At 36.9% G+C, this 16,075-nt stretch overlaps 1 protein-coding gene across 3 annotated transcripts in view; it reads left to right on the top strand.

The window, feature by feature from the left end:
- Nucleotides 1-16,075, top strand: part of LOC101740045 (uncharacterized) — a 91,030-nt gene that overhangs the window by 60,295 nt on the left and 14,660 nt on the right. For all 3 annotated transcript variants that reach the window (XR_009973269.1, XM_062668833.1, XM_012688467.4), the window contains one exon: nucleotides 5,204-5,297. Coding sequence is in view for 2 of the 3 variants with exons in the window: in XM_062668833.1 (XP_062524817.1) it covers nucleotides 5,240-5,297 (58 nt within the window). In the remaining variant the exon portion in view is untranslated. The remainder of the gene's footprint in view (nucleotides 1-5,203; nucleotides 5,298-16,075) is intronic.

The raw sequence follows: 16,075 nt of genomic DNA, 5'->3' as shown, positions 1-16,075 counted from the left end.
AATTTGCGTAATTAATGGTGGTAGGAGTCCTCCTTTGAGTCCGTATGGGTAGGTACTACCGCCCCGCCTATTTCTGCCGTGAAGCAATAATGCGTTCGGTTGTAACTATACTGAGACTTTAGAACTTATATCTCAAGGTGGGTGGCGCATTTACGTTGTAGATGTCTATGGGCTCCAGTAACCACTTAACACCAGGTGAGCTGTGAGCTCGTCCATTCATCTAAGCAATAAATAAATAAAAAGTTACTGTCTGACATGGACATCGTCTTCTTAACCCCGAAAAACAATGCTAAAATGATGATATTATTAAAATAATTATTGTAGCTTAGTTTTTATGTTTCGTGAATTCTCGATGGGTATAAGTCAATGACACGGTGTCATCTTAAACAGGGAACAAATTATGCTCAAGAACATTTAAGTAATGTTCCGTACGTATCTCATCAAATTACCGTCGAGACTTTCACGAGTAGTTGGCGCTAAACGAGCGCTTAATGAGCTTTCCGCATCGGAAACTCCGTTTCGACAACAAAGCTGGAAGCTTTGGATTTCAATGTAACAGTTGAGCAGTGACATTTAGACAGGCGCAATATCGTCTCTTACAAATAATGTCATGTCACAACATGTGAACACCCATTTTAACGCTGAGTGGTTGCCCATAGACATTTGAATGCACATTTGTACGTAAAATCGGATTCTGCTCAACGTTGATCCAAATACTCGAACTGGAAAGCATAAGCATATTGTCTTTCTTTTGTTTTTTTTATTTTTTTATTATTATTATTAGTATTGTTACATTTCTGTTGATATATTAATGTAATGCATGCTGTGATTGCCTCTAATTAGAGTTGCAGTTATCAATTGCTCTATATATGTCAATGTTATTTTATGTCTTACTGTAAACCCTGTTGGTAATCCTTAAATAAATAAATAAATAAAGAAAATAAATCTAAATCTTGAGGCCCATGTGATTATGGTCTAATTTCGATCAGCGGGTCATCAAGAGTATTAAAAATGAATGTGAATTAAAAGCCTTTATTCGATTTTTAATCGTGTTATTGTGTCAGGAATTTCCCCATTAGTTACTATTTGGTGGGTTTTTTTAATTTTTTTATTGGTTAGTTGGGTGGACGAGCTCATAGCCCACCTGATGCTAAGTGGTTACTGGAGCCCATGGACATCTACAACGTAAATGTGCCACCCACCTTGAGATATAAGTTCTAAGATCTCAGTATAGTTACAACGGCTGCCCCACCCTTCAAACCGAAACGCATTACTGCTTAACGGCAGAAATACGCAGGGTGGTGGTACCTACCCGCGCGGACTCACAAGAGGTCCTACCACCAGTAGGTATTAAGTTGATGGTGTTCACAGATAGCGCTCGATATCATGCAAATCGTCGATACATAAAATTTAAATCATCAATATTGTTTTGATATTATGTAGCGACGTGTGTGAGTGTGTAATATCGAATCGGCGACTTCATAGTCGTGATGAACATCGTAGACTAAATGAAAACGAAACACAAAAGCATATTTCATCATAAATATTAATGAAGAGTAGTCGAAAGGCGAGCGATTCAAATTACTCGCCCCGTGAAGAGTGACAGGTCGCCTCGACTTGCCACAAGCCATAAACTTAACGCGATTTATTAACTTAAAAAAAAAACTGTCCTATTAAATCTCGATGATAACAATAATTTAGTAAATAAGAAAGGTTTAAAATGTAGTACCTATTAGATAGAGAGTTTTCCTCCAAGCCGACTTGTCCTCGTAGGCGATAAAGGCCACAACCTTCCAACAGTTCACAGGTTGGATTGTACTTTGTCGATTGACAAACAGATCTATAGAAAATAAGTAAAATTCAAATAAGAGACTAGATTAAGATGTATATTAAATTTAAGCGTTCTATATATTTATATAGTACTAGAGGCCCGCTCCGGCTCCGCTCGGGTCTTTAACAAAAATTTCAACGATAAATGAAGTTGTTTTATTTTTTTAAATAAAAAAACACTTATTGCGGCATAACTATAATAGTTAGACATATGCTGTCGCGACACTTTTTGTAAATAATAATGTGTTCTACAAGTCGTAGTACATAATTTTATTATATCATCAATAGTTTTCGCAGGGCACGCGATGTAAAGAATAGTTTAGCTATTTTTTTTACACCTTAGGTTACATTATTGTAGTTTTAGTAAGGATCCTTAATTTTTTTCAAATAAGATTTATAGCCTGTCACTCGGTAATAGTGTAGGTTCCAAACAGTGAAGAATTTTTCAAATCGGTTCAGTAGTTTCGGAGCCTATTCAATACAAACAAACAAACAAATCTTTCCTCTTTATAATATTAATATAGATATTTCATCATATAATTGTAATATGGATCTGAATAAAAGGCTATTCATGCATTCATTCACTAGATAGAGAACTCAATATACTGAAGAGTAACATTAATTTTCTTATTCGCCATATATAAAAACTATTCAGAAATTATTTTTTCGGCAATGAATTACAGTGCCCTCCCCGGCCCCTACCAAAAACTGATGTTTAAAGCACAACTTTAGTAATCAGTTTAAATTATCATTGGATCATTGTTGGATGCGATTACAGCGTGATTACAAGAGGCTATTGAAATCAACAAGCCATCCAACTTGAGACAAGAGTCTCAGTTTTACTATACAATGACTGCCCCATTCTTCAAACCGAAACGCATTCTGTTTTATTATATTATTTGGTTATTATGGTATTATGGTATTTCTATCGTGAAGCAGATATTTGTGTCCCAAGTGTGCATGCGTGTGGTATCTACCCGCAAGGGCTCACAAGATACCCTACCGCATAACAGCTTGCACCCTTAGTCCGTGATATCTTTAATAACAAGCATTGCGAAAAAGCCCGCGCCATACGATTATATCCTATTTTTAAAACTGACTGCCTAGCGTCAAGGTAGATTGCAGTATTCACTATCTCATGTCTATGGGCTCCGGAAAACTGACTGTCTAACGTCAAAGTGGGTGGCAGTATTCACATCGTTGTCTATGAACTCCGGTAACCACACCAGGTGACTCGAGTTCGCCTAAATTAATTTATGAATCTTAATAACGATAAATAAAATGAATAGGACTAAGCGTAAGTTCGTAAATTAAAGCACCCGTCGGTTCTAATGAGACAGTGTCGAGAGGATTACCAATATCTTTTGTCAGCGGCTTCACGGCCCCGCGTTTACATCACCCTCGTCTAGTGTCGTTCGGCTTAAGATATTACGCTAAGGTATTGTTTAATATCGGCGTCTTCTGTTTGGTTAGCTGTGGAATTTATTCTCACGTATTTCGACTACATTGAGTTTAATATTCTGCGTTTCGCTGCTTACGAACGTGCGAAGTTCAATCGTCATCGCGCTCATATTCTGTCATGTTTATGATCTATCTATAGTGAATATTGTTTAATTTATCTACGCTCCTAGAATTGTTGCAGAAAGCGCCTTTAGATACCTTGTTTGGCGGTAATCTAATGCGGAATTTACACTACGAAATTAGTGTCATGCATTATGAACTCATTGTGGAAGTGGAAGGCATTGGGGAAGGCCTATGTCCAGCAGTGGGCAGATAAAGGCTGATGATGATGATGATGATGATGATTATGAACTCAGCTTCACGAAAATAGTTTCGATATATGCGAAAGTAATTTCGCAAAAAAATTAGTGTCGCGAAATCCACAACATCACAGTAACCATGGCGCCGTCAGCATCAAAGCTATATTTTGCTATATTCAATGTAGCTAAAGAAATGCTTATATATAAACTTAAAAAAAGACTATCAAGAAAAAGAAGACGTTGGTAGATTCGAGGATGGTTAACAAGAAGGCATTTAGGTGCAATGAAGTTAGTCTCTGAATTAGCAGATGAAGATCCTGAGAGCTATAAAAACTATTTTCGAATGAGTGAAGATAATTTTAATTTTTTACTATAGGTGTTTCGGGTCCCAGAGACACTCTTGTCGCTGATATGAAAGCGCAGGTGCTTTCGCGACAATAGTTCACGTCGTGTCTATACTATGAAATTAGTTGCATGACACTAATTTCACCAAAAAATCGCGCAGGCCACGAAACTTATTTGCATTATTTTTATAATATTGCCATTATTTATATATTAACCAATTACACGTGAAACTGTTGGTAAAACTAATATCACGAAATTAATTTCATGCCACTAATTTTGTAATGTAAATTCGCCCTGATCTTCCATAAAGCGGGTGGATTTGTTCGGTAGACCGACGATCCCAATGTTATTGTTCGGTGCTTGCGTACATTCAAGCTTATCCTAAAAATGTCTTTGGCGAGATTCAGGCAGCTGTCAAATAACTTATGTTCTATGCTGGCTACCCGCTACACTGTCTGTATCGGGTAAAGTGACGCATGCGCCGTAATCTGCAATATGGGACGCCGTGTTCTAGTCCTGAGTACACAGGCTATGGCGAAGAGATAGATATTCATTCAAATGTAAACTGCAACATAAAAACTTAGATGATTGGACTAGTTTTGGCTTGCATAATAAGAGTTAACGATTTAAAAAAAAAGCCTCTTCTCCCGTTTTTACACAATCACGACACGGTCATAGGTCTTGTGTGTGTGCACTTTCTGATGCCTTTCATATGCCACGGTGACCTTATGAAGCATCCTATAAAACCGTGATCGATTGCGAGCGATCAGAATGATTTCATCATTAAAGTTCAGTCTATTTTTGTCGGCTTTACCATATTTGTGTCGGCCGCGATTAACAAATCTACATGAGCATATATTTTTTATCCGGAACCCCTATGTCTGACTCACGTTTTGCAACTTTAAAATGAGGCCCTACTAGTTTTTTTATTAATATAATTCACTGCCACTCATAATCATTCTCCTGCCCTTCTCCCAGTCATCTGGGGTTGGCACAACATGTTTTCTCCTTCCATACCCCTCTATCATATACCATTTCTTCGCTCACTACCCTCTTACAAATATCGTCTTTCACGCAATCCATCCACTTACCACTTAGGTCTACCTCTTTCTGTATAGCCTTCCACATTCATAGATAACACTCTCTTACCAACCTCATTGTCATTTAGTCTCATCACATGTCCATACCATCACACTCTTCGGTCTATAAAATATATCATACCAGCCAACAAGCAAACTTGAGATTTTAATTTATAATTTTCGTTACAGACCGGCGGTAAACCCAGAAGCCGTCACGCTGCCATCATGACGCTACACTGGTGGATGCACTGGTTCTGGGTGACGATTCTGCTGATTCTCCTTGGTAGGTCCTGACTTTGATTTTGTACACTTACCCGTTTGAATCTGTTAAGATACTACCACTGCAGTAGTAATAAAATGTACTATGTACGTCCTGGTTACCTGAACTTATATAATAATAATAATAATAATAGAGCCCTTTATTCGGAAAACAGATATACAATTAAGTTTCATAAATTACTGCACTTATACTGATATATGTATATATATGTATTTTAGAAAATTAAAATTGGTGTATTTGGTGCTTGTTTACTCTCTGTAAGTCCGTTTGCCAGTTGGCAAAGGCCTCCTCTAACCTACTCTATTCTGATCTTTCTCTGGCTACTCTACTCCATGTTATGCCCGCAACCTGCCTGATATCATCGTCCCATCTTTTTTGTTGCCTGCCACTTTTCCTCTTGCCTTCCCTTGGGTACCAATGTGTAGTTATTTTGCTCCATTTTTCTTTTCCTCTGACCATGTGTCCAGCCCACTTCCATTTTGGCCTTTTTATTTTTAGAGTTACGTCTTGTATCTTAGTCTTTTTCCTAATGTTAGTGTTTCTTATTTTATCCTCCCTTTTTACTCCTATCATGCTTCTTTCCATTGCTCGTTGGCAAATAGCAATTCTATTGGTTATGTTTTTTGTTAAGGCCCACGTTTGGCTTCCATACATTAAAATTGGTAGAATGCAAACATTGAATAGTTTGCCTTTTGTTCCTATATGAAGGTTTTTATCTTTCATTATTTCTCTTAGACCCCAATACCTCTTCCAACTGTTTGCAATTCTTCTTTTGATCTCTTTGTTTATATTATCTTTAGGTGATATCAGCTGTCCGAGGTATATATATTCTTCGACATAGGTAATTTCTGACTTGCCTACATTTATGCTGCTTTTGGTTTGGTTACCTGAACTTACATTAATTTAAATTTATTTCTACCTAATAATTTTATTCGCAAAAGACCTACCATTTTCATTGGTCTAGATCAGGGGTTCCCCAACTTATTTTGTCTACTGCTCACTTTGAGAATAAATTATTTCACCTACTAAAAACTACAATAGCGAGGGCTCCGTCGGTGTCGAAGAGTCCTCTTAGATGAAATTACAAATCGCCTCCCAAGCCTCTACCACAACGCCTCCATTTTTTTTTTTTCGGTCGCTTACCGCCCCCTTTATGCCTGCAGCGCCCACAGGGGGCATTATCACTCACTTTTGTAAAGGCTAGATGCAGACAAATGCATAGTCAACCAGTTATTAAGTGGTCGCCGAAACCCAAAGAGACATCTTGAATGCCGCCAGGCACTGAACTGAAAAAAAGCAACAAAAAATACGCCCTACCGATGACCGGTCAACTGGCAAGGTTTTAGAATTAACTAATAAGATATCGGTCTATGGTCTGAAGTTATTTTTATCGTAAGATCCTAGTAATATTAGACAGCGGTTTGCGGTTATCGAAATAAGTAAAACGTTAAATTGGTAGATACTTGAATCTTATGATATAATCGAATACGCAAGATATGGAATACTATTTTTTATGCACTGCTTAGACGTGTAAACGAGCTCACAGCCCAGCTGGTATGTTAAATGGTCATCAGAGTCGATTTTTTTTCTCAATTTATTTGGTGGTAGCCTAAATGCCTATTCTAGTTTCGCGCAGACGGGTGGGTGACCCCACAGGCTCAACATGAGAGAATTGCTACCATTAAACCTAGCAAGAGCAGTGCTTCACAAAATCTGCCACCGAATCGGAGTTGCGAGACTCCCTGAGAAGATCGTAGAGCCGATAGACATCACATCTTGAAAACCCGTCACATACCTTGCCATTGGTCTATGTCTTAATTCTATAGATAAAATATACAAAAGTAATATATTCTTTGCGCGTTTAATTTTTTACAAAACGGTTTTATGCGTTGATCGAAGAAGTCATTCATAATAATGAGTTAAGTACATAATTTTTTTTTAAATGTACTTACCCGCGCATTGCGGACAATGATTAGTCACAACAAAATACTATTACTACTAAAATTAACTGTTACTAATTAACTGTGACTACTGAATTGTAGCTTTAGTATACTTTTAAAATAAATAAATTACATAAAATAAAGTTTAAATATTAAGGTTAATATATCCATCGCTGCTAAGTTATCAAAAGATAAAAGAATCACCTTTAATGTAGGGTATTTTAATACCCTTTTATGTAGAGTAAATTTCCTTTTCCAGAGAGTGTCATCAGTACCCGCAATTCATTATAAACGAGAAGCAAGTAGGTGTTGCCGTAAACTTATACAGCCAACGCGCTCTGTATTATTATCATTGTGCTCAAAGGAGTTTGGCGTTGCCGTTCACAAGACCTTTTTGTTCGATCGGATAAAAATAAAAAAAAAATGTGTGCGTGTACTAGTGTACACACGTAAGAAGTGAAACTTGTTTATGGCCTTATTTTTCGAAAAATGATCTACATGCAACTTTCTAGAAATTGGTTAAATAAAGTTAAATTAGATAAAGTTTAAACAAAAGGATTTTATTATCATAGACATGAATACAAAAAAGTTAAATTAGATAAAGTTTAAACAAAAGGATTTTATTATCATAGACATGAATACAAAACAGATGGCGCGTAACGGAAAAAAGTGACGCGTAACCGAAAAATGTGACGGTAAATTTTTTTCCAACGCCGATAAGGAAGTTTCACTTCAAAAAAACGATTCATATCCATAATCTGCTTATAAACGTGTTCTAATATTTGAAATATGTATCGTATCGATTTATAAAAGCTATAGTTACGACAACAGTTATAATATCTATATTTATCTAAAATGTTACATGGAATTTTTCAATATTTTTTAATAAAACCTTGTATTGACGTAAGCTACCAATTTAAAGCAATAATTCAACTCGGTCCAGCTGTCCTCAATCGACGTGCCAACTAACGAACATTGAAGCTTTTTATTTACATAAATAGATAAAATATTATCAGAAGATTTTACTGAAGCGTTTGATGGAAGTAGGACACGCTCAGGTACAAAAAAATGTCCTTCTGATTGAGCCCTAGCTCGCCCACATATCCTGATGAAACTGGAAAGGCCACCGGGCCTGACCAGTAATCCTTCAATCATAAAAAAGGTAGAATTAAAGCAAGAAGCACAACCGCGGCTTTTCCAATATAATAATGAACTACACGTCATAATGACGCACGGAAGTCTGTTTTTAGTATTATTTAGTCTCTTTGGAGTTATCGAGCCACAAACATAATAACATTAACTTTACGATTTTGATTCTACAATTCCGAAAATTTTGAATTATAAACACAGTTTTAATGATCGATTAAGATTTTGTATGTCAATTCGATTTATGTAGCAAGTACCGTATTCATTTACGACAATAAACAAAATCTTACACCCGTATCTTTAGTCGTTTACACGAGCTTAACTCGACTCGACTCAACCTCCAACGCGCGTTTTGGTATGATTAGTCGTAAAAATAAACTCCACTCAAACGTCCTTGGAAAATTTTCCTAACCGGAGTGAAGTAAGCGAACTGTCAAGTCAAGGTACGTCGAACGTTCCTCAAGGCTGGTTTTCTATCAATGTCCAAATAGCATGTGGACCGCAAATGGAAATATATGATATTGTTGTGCAATGGCCTGGATCTGTGCATGATTCCCGCATATTTTGATAATTTAAGTTTGATAATATTTATTAATAAAGTAAATAGTTCGAGGTTAGACATTTGAAACTCTTTATTTTATTTACCTACATAAGAGACATATTTTGCTTACTACCTGATAAATAAAGTCAATGCGATTATAAGTTTTATTTATATAATAATAAACTGGTGGTTGTGGAAAAGCACTTCAACAACACGATGCAACCAAAATCACACAAAAGCGGCGAATAAAAATACAAAGCCGGATCCGAAATCTAAAATAATAATAGGTTAGAAAATAAATAATACACTTTCAGATTTACCGCACGCACACATATTTACGAATAACTCAGCAACCAAAACATCAAACAAGTTCATCTAGTGTCAAACAGACAGCGGCAGCTTGACTTTGACATTAAACAATGACCATAGACTACAGAACTCTATGGGTTTGATGCTAGCTTGATCAAATTTTCATCATTATTACCTCACTCGAAGACAGTTGAGGAATATTGTAATTGGTCGACTAAAAATACCAAACTCGAGTAAGTTTGGAGGGAATTCTCGAGCATCATCGGATGAGTTAAGAGTGGAGGACTATTTTACGAAACGTCTAAAGATACGGGCATTAATCCTTAATCACGATTCCTAAAGTTTTGAATACAACACACAGTTTTAGTGATCGATTAAGATTTTGTGTATAATTCGATTCATGTAGTGTACCGTATTAATTTATGACAATAAACAAAATCTTAATACTTAATAATATTGACACATCCGCAATCACATCCGCTTTGTGTGTTCTGATTGTTAAGTGGACGAGAACGTCATTCCTGTATTCCCATATTGCCAGAAGCATACGGATGAAGTCGTGTGTGGGTGTGATATTTATTTTGGACCGGGTTTTGTGACGTAATAAATAATGTTGAATAATATTAGGTTTGTTCATTATACTACTTGGAGATCTTAATGGAAGTTCTCTTCTTTATATCGTCAAGATATTTTTTACCTAAATTCCCACTACAACAATACTGTCGAGTATTAGACAACGGATAGCGATCACATTTGTTGTCTATGGACTCTCGCAACATCTCTACATCAGACGGGTGTAGCCTAGAGAGGCTATTCCAGCGTACCCGTAACTAGTAGGTGAGCTCACGGGGCTCAAACCTGACGACGATGCTAACACGAACCCTAGCAAGAGCTGTGCTTCGCAGAATCTACCACCGGATTGGAAACGCGACCCACTGAGAAGATCCGGCGAGAAACTCAGTGGACTGTGTCTGAGAGCTAATTTACTCGTCGAGCCCTTCGTAGCAAGCGACGGGTTCGACGAGAACGGTGACCGGTGCTTGAAGTACCTACAAGCACCGTTAGTGGATCGGGAGGATCCGAGATGACGTGTTTTGGGCGACGTCGACTGCTTTCCATTCTGTCCGCAGGATCGGGAATGTAGTTACCGGCGGCCACGATGAGAGGGTTCTCGTGTCGTGCCACTTTATCAAAGTGGCGCATCGACGCCGACTGCAAATACTTACTGATGTACTCTTAAGTCCAGGTTGTCATCAAGATACAGTAGGCCAGCTGTATGGTCACTCAAGAATCTCTATGGTAACTATACTTGAGACTTTGAACTCTTATATGTCAAGGTGGGTGGCACATTCACGTTGTAGATGTCTACGGGCTTCAGTAACCACTTAACACCAGGTGGGCTGTAAGCTCATCCACCTATCTAGGCAATAAAAAAAAATATATTATTAGAGCCAGACCAAATTTCAAGCATAAAGTAATTTGATGTTATAACCTTTGAAACATGATATTTTCTCTGTAATTTGTTGATTACGAAGCTGCGTCGCTGAAAAAGTTCTCAATTATTTGGTTGACGTCAAACGCTCTCATAAGCTACTAATTTGTTTCATACTTCAAAAGCTTATGAAATATGTTATTTTCTTCGGTATTTGCTGGTATACATCATTAAAACTGTTTTTATGGTTTCTTCTGACGTTTATTACTTTAACTTTATTAATTCTGAATATTTAACAGTTTTTACTTTTTGTCGTCACGGTGGCAATTAAGGAGTTTTTCGTGGATAGTCGAACTACCGTCTATTTTTCTATTTTAAAACTGTTCATTCAATATGCTTATGCTATAATTGGCATATCCTAAGTACAATATTTATGTTGTATGCAAAACCAGCTTTTAGACCCACACCTAAATTGGCTACAATTTTATCAGTAAGTAACTTCTAATATACGACAGGAACATTAGAGCCAGTTCCACTGTGATTAGTATCCGTTTGAAGTGACGAAGTCTGAGAACTGAAAGCTTTTCTCGTTCCTAATGTGCTTTACATGCTAAAGTGCTGCATATCACAAATGCTTTGAGCTCTCTGTCACAAGACAAACCAACGCCAGATAGCCAACTGGCCGGGGTGATAATAGTATTCATTGCCGTAATTAGCAAAGAACATATTGGATTGGATCAAGCAACGACCCGTGCTATTATATAAACATTTCGATAACCCAAGGACGCGGTAAAAAATGGGTAAAAAATATTTGGTCATTTCTTACCCCTGAATTTGAACAACTCTAGAAAGATTACAATATTTTATTATCTCATTCCCGTAACAGTAGCTTACCTTTAAATTTGCAACTTAAAATTGCTCCACGACAGTAATAGAGAGGATGGTGAAATCCTTGCAAAATTCCCTGCTAACTAATACGGAAGTATACGTTACCAAGCTAAATTGGAACAGCAGACTAAAAGGACTTTTAGATTCGCTTCAGTAAAGCAGTTTGCGTTTAATTAATGAGGTTGAGAAGTCAATCCATTACTGCGTGAAAGTTCGGTGACCTAACTCTTTGACGCTCCAGACTAGAATGGGAATTCAGACCAATTATTATAACTTGTACAGCCACATACCCTGTCAATTGAAGCATCATATTCCAAGTGTTCTTCAATGTGGAATTATAAAGACCACTAATAATAAGGCCCTAAAATCCCTATCGAATCGGACGTTAAAGAATACCCTCAAAAATCATGAATATCACATACTTATTCTATATGACACATATGGCAGTGCTCCTCCAATCGTATTTCTCACGTCTGAGGATCGTAACCACTTCCATCCATGACTCTCGCGATATTGTGCCATCTCTTCCTGTCTTCGGATGTTCTTCAATTGACAGTATAAAGAAATAATATAGGTAAAACGAAAAGTTGGGCGGCGAAACTGATCGTATCCGACGAACATTCCAGAATGGACTCAGGTCGTTAGTCCACGTGTAGTAATTATCCCCCGTGATATGTAGAACGAACAATACGTAAAATAACATGGATACTACAAATAATATCAAACAAGATCTCGTCTGTTTTGTTAAATTTAATGAAAACTGACTCAAAATGTTTCCAGTCTGGCGCGTTTCAACTAATTTACGAGTGCGCACATAATTATCGTGGTCACGTAGGTATGTGCTTCCCGTGTTCTACTCTGAGAATAGCAATACGAGAAATTTACGTACACATATATATAAATAGGATAAATAGGACGCATTTTGGCAGTTGGGTAGTGAGTGGTACTGGTGCTTCCTGAACTGACAGTAATAAAAAACGCAATCGAAATTAAATTTTGTGTTCCGATCTTTGGACTGCACGCAATGTATAAGTCATATGGCCTATCGGGTCAATGACCTTGTGTGCGGCGGGAGGCAACTGTTAATCGTCTTTCCATTACACGAATAACGAAATGTGAACTATTTATATAACTTTGGAATTAAATTGTGTTTTATTATTATTATATTAAAGTAGTAATTTATAGTTGTTTAGGTTCCGAAATTGTGAAAAACCAGTTGATGTTCGAGATCGATGGCATCGCGAGATTGACGTGGTAACGTAGTGACGCGATAGTGACTTGTAGATTCGTCCTGGAGGTGAATCATTTGACATTGCGAGTATTTTCGATTTTGAATTATGACGTTGCTAGAACAAGGTTTTATGTATACCTGAATTAATGAACATTATTTTCTAATTGTGTTGATGATATACATTATAGCAACGTCCGCATATTAAAGAGTTTCCTTACATTGTAACTCCTCAATCTCTTAGACTTTCTATCTTAGATAAGGGCAAAATTTATGAGCTGAGGAAGAAATAAAGCAATTCACCGCTGACGCCATATCAGTGTGCTTAGTGCGAGTTTTTTAACGTTCTCGATAGCGTATAAGTTAACTCAAATTTGTATGAAGTTGGAACAGCGCCCCTAGCGGCAAACGTAGCCACACTGATGTATTTCTGTATCAACTAATGCAATTAGCGGTCTAAAGCCGATACATGCGTACGTACTTAACTTAATTGCATTACTCCGGTTTCTATAGCGCGATTTTATTACGGTTTTTCTCGAAATAGAACTGAAAATGCTTTAAATTGAAGGCCAATAAAATACAAAGAGTGTAAAGGAAATGACGATTATTAGTGTTTTGTTTTCACCACAATTGTATCTTTTCAACAATACGGACACGACTGTCATTTGCAATGGAAAAAAAATATTTTATATAATCATAAGCGGTTATCACGTTGGTTATACCCTGGTTCAGTACCTTGGCAATGCTTCGAACGAAAACATACTCCTAAAAACCATGATCACTATTTACTGTATAATACTAGCATAAAGAAATTTCCAAGGCAGCTGGCAATGACTGGATGCGTAGAACCGAAGATCGGGTTCAGTGGCGAGCTTTGGGGGAGGCCTATGTCCAGCAGTGGACTGCCGCAGGCTGATGATGAAAGAAGTTTCCTTCTGTACATACACGACGACCTTTTAAACATTTCTTGATTATTGTTTGGAGACGTGAGCAGATATTTATTTGCTCGACACCTGATTAAACCCTATCGTCTCTGTGAACACCAATCGCATTAATTTCGAATGACCAGTTACACTGTTACGCCTGACTTCACTCGAACTCCTAATATACGCTAAAGATATATATTCTAATCATCTACATCAAATGAATGTGTTCGTTGAAGAGCTTGTTCGTGAACTTTTGCGCTTTTTATCCGATTGCGTTGAAACTTTCTACCACTGTCGTTAGCATTCCAGGGAAGAATTACAGACATAATGTCGTCTTCTTATCTATTAATGACAGCGAGGCTTGCTTAAATTCAATCCGCCAATTATAATATTAACCGTGTACAACGAAATGGATTCTGACATCATTTACTCGTATGAATCACCGCGAGACTGAGTAATATGAGAATCTCCGTAAATGACTTTCCTAATTGATACTTTTTTGATTCTTTTTTCCTAATTTTAAACTGCATCTCTATTCAGAATGAGTTTTAAATATCATTTAAGTTTAACTATATGGGTCCTGTTTTATAGTCTTTTTATGTTTAAATATCAAGTTAGTCGTGGCCGCTTATTTGAAAGTGACCATTACGCAATTAAGACCTCGTGTTTTTTTATTTCCTACCTTTTTTTTTTATTGCTTGGATGGGTGGACGATCTCACAGCCCTCACAGCACAGTTCTAAGGTCTCAGGGCAGTTGTACCTACCCGTGCGGACTCACAAGAGGTCCTACCACCAGTAAAATTATTCGTTGGTAGTCTAGGCTATTACAACTACACACGGACACTAGCCAACCTGAGTGAATTTGCTAACACTAGCCCTAGCAAGAGCAGTGTTTCGCAGAAGCTTGCGTATTAAAGTGTGTGGCGGAAATGACGCCGCGAGATCTAATGGGTTCCAGTAATCTGTTATTACCAGATCGTTATAGTTAAAATAAAAATGGAAATGCTGCCATTCACCTTTATAAGAAGATTAAGTTTCAATTTTATTGAACGCTAATCAAACCCGACCCACATTACTGACCGACCTTTATCCAACTAAAGATTTCCTGAAAAATCCAGCTCTGTTCAGCCGTTTTCTATTTTGTATGTGCATTTATCTCTCGACAATGTATGCAAAACGATAAGCTCTTTTATATTTCATTTAATTTTCATCAATAACGAAACGACCTCGACCTCTGACCCGACGCCGATAATGACCGCCCTCCCTTCACTGTATTCATGTAAAAAACAAGATACCTCCGACACTTGACTGTGGCCGTAGCATTCAGGGCGGAAAACAAAGGTCGATCGTTCGATTTATTAGGTACAATCAGTGTATGTGACTGGTTCATGGCTGGGGTCATTTTGTGAATCCGGCATTAAAGCCTGCTACATTGACCGCATAAGCCCGACCGAATGAGTGCTCGTATGCCTGAACGCAAATATAAAATTTATATAATCACAAAACTGCAACCTTTTTTCATCCAAAAAAAATTTTTTTTTTCATTTGGCTGTGGTCTTAGATAATACACATGCGGTAATTTTAGTGTTACAGATTACATACTGGTATATAGCACTCTCAAATAAGAATTTATACGTACAATATAACCTTTTTGCATTATTCGTGATCAGATGGCGTTACCGCTTTATTAATAGGCAAAGACAAAACCTTTAATCTTATAAATACCAATGATAATATATTAATTTTATTGCTTTGGGCCTAATGTTCGGACTCGGATCTCTACATCGGAATTAAAAGTACAATTTTTAGTTCGGTTTGATTATCGAAACGTGTCTTTTTTTAAGTTTTAAACTGCATTTTCATTTTTATTTGTTTACTAGCTGACCCGGCAGACTTCGTATTGCCTCAATCGATAAATAAAAGACCAAAACTTTTGTATTAAATAAACTTAAAACAAACAAAAGTTTCATATTTATTTAAACCTTTTAAACCTTCTCTGGACTTCCACAAATCATTCAAGACCAAAATTAGCCAAATCGGTCCAGCCGTTCTCGAGTTTTAGCGAGACTAACGAACAGCAATTCATTTTTATATATAAAGAAGATTAGCTATTGAAAAGTTTGTTTATATTTTTTTAAATTTCAATTTAGGCTGTTGACTGATGTAAAACATACGATTAATATAAAATGAATCTCGATGTGCCAGTGATTATGGTAAACGTTCGATTATTATTATTGGTCAAAACTACTAATTATTATATTTCGATCTCACTGAATCTAAATTGACGCGTTTAAACATTGTAGGAAGGACAAAGATATCAATAAATAAAAAAGACAAAAACTATATACGAATACGCTGAAAATGATCTTC

Source organism: Bombyx mori, chromosome 5, assembly GCF_030269925.1.
Source record: "Bombyx mori chromosome 5, ASM3026992v2".
NCBI classification, from domain to species: domain Eukaryota; kingdom Metazoa; phylum Arthropoda; class Insecta; order Lepidoptera; family Bombycidae; genus Bombyx; species Bombyx mori.
Note: the sequence above shows the minus strand (reverse complement) of the source record. Positions and strands in the feature narration are given on the sequence as shown.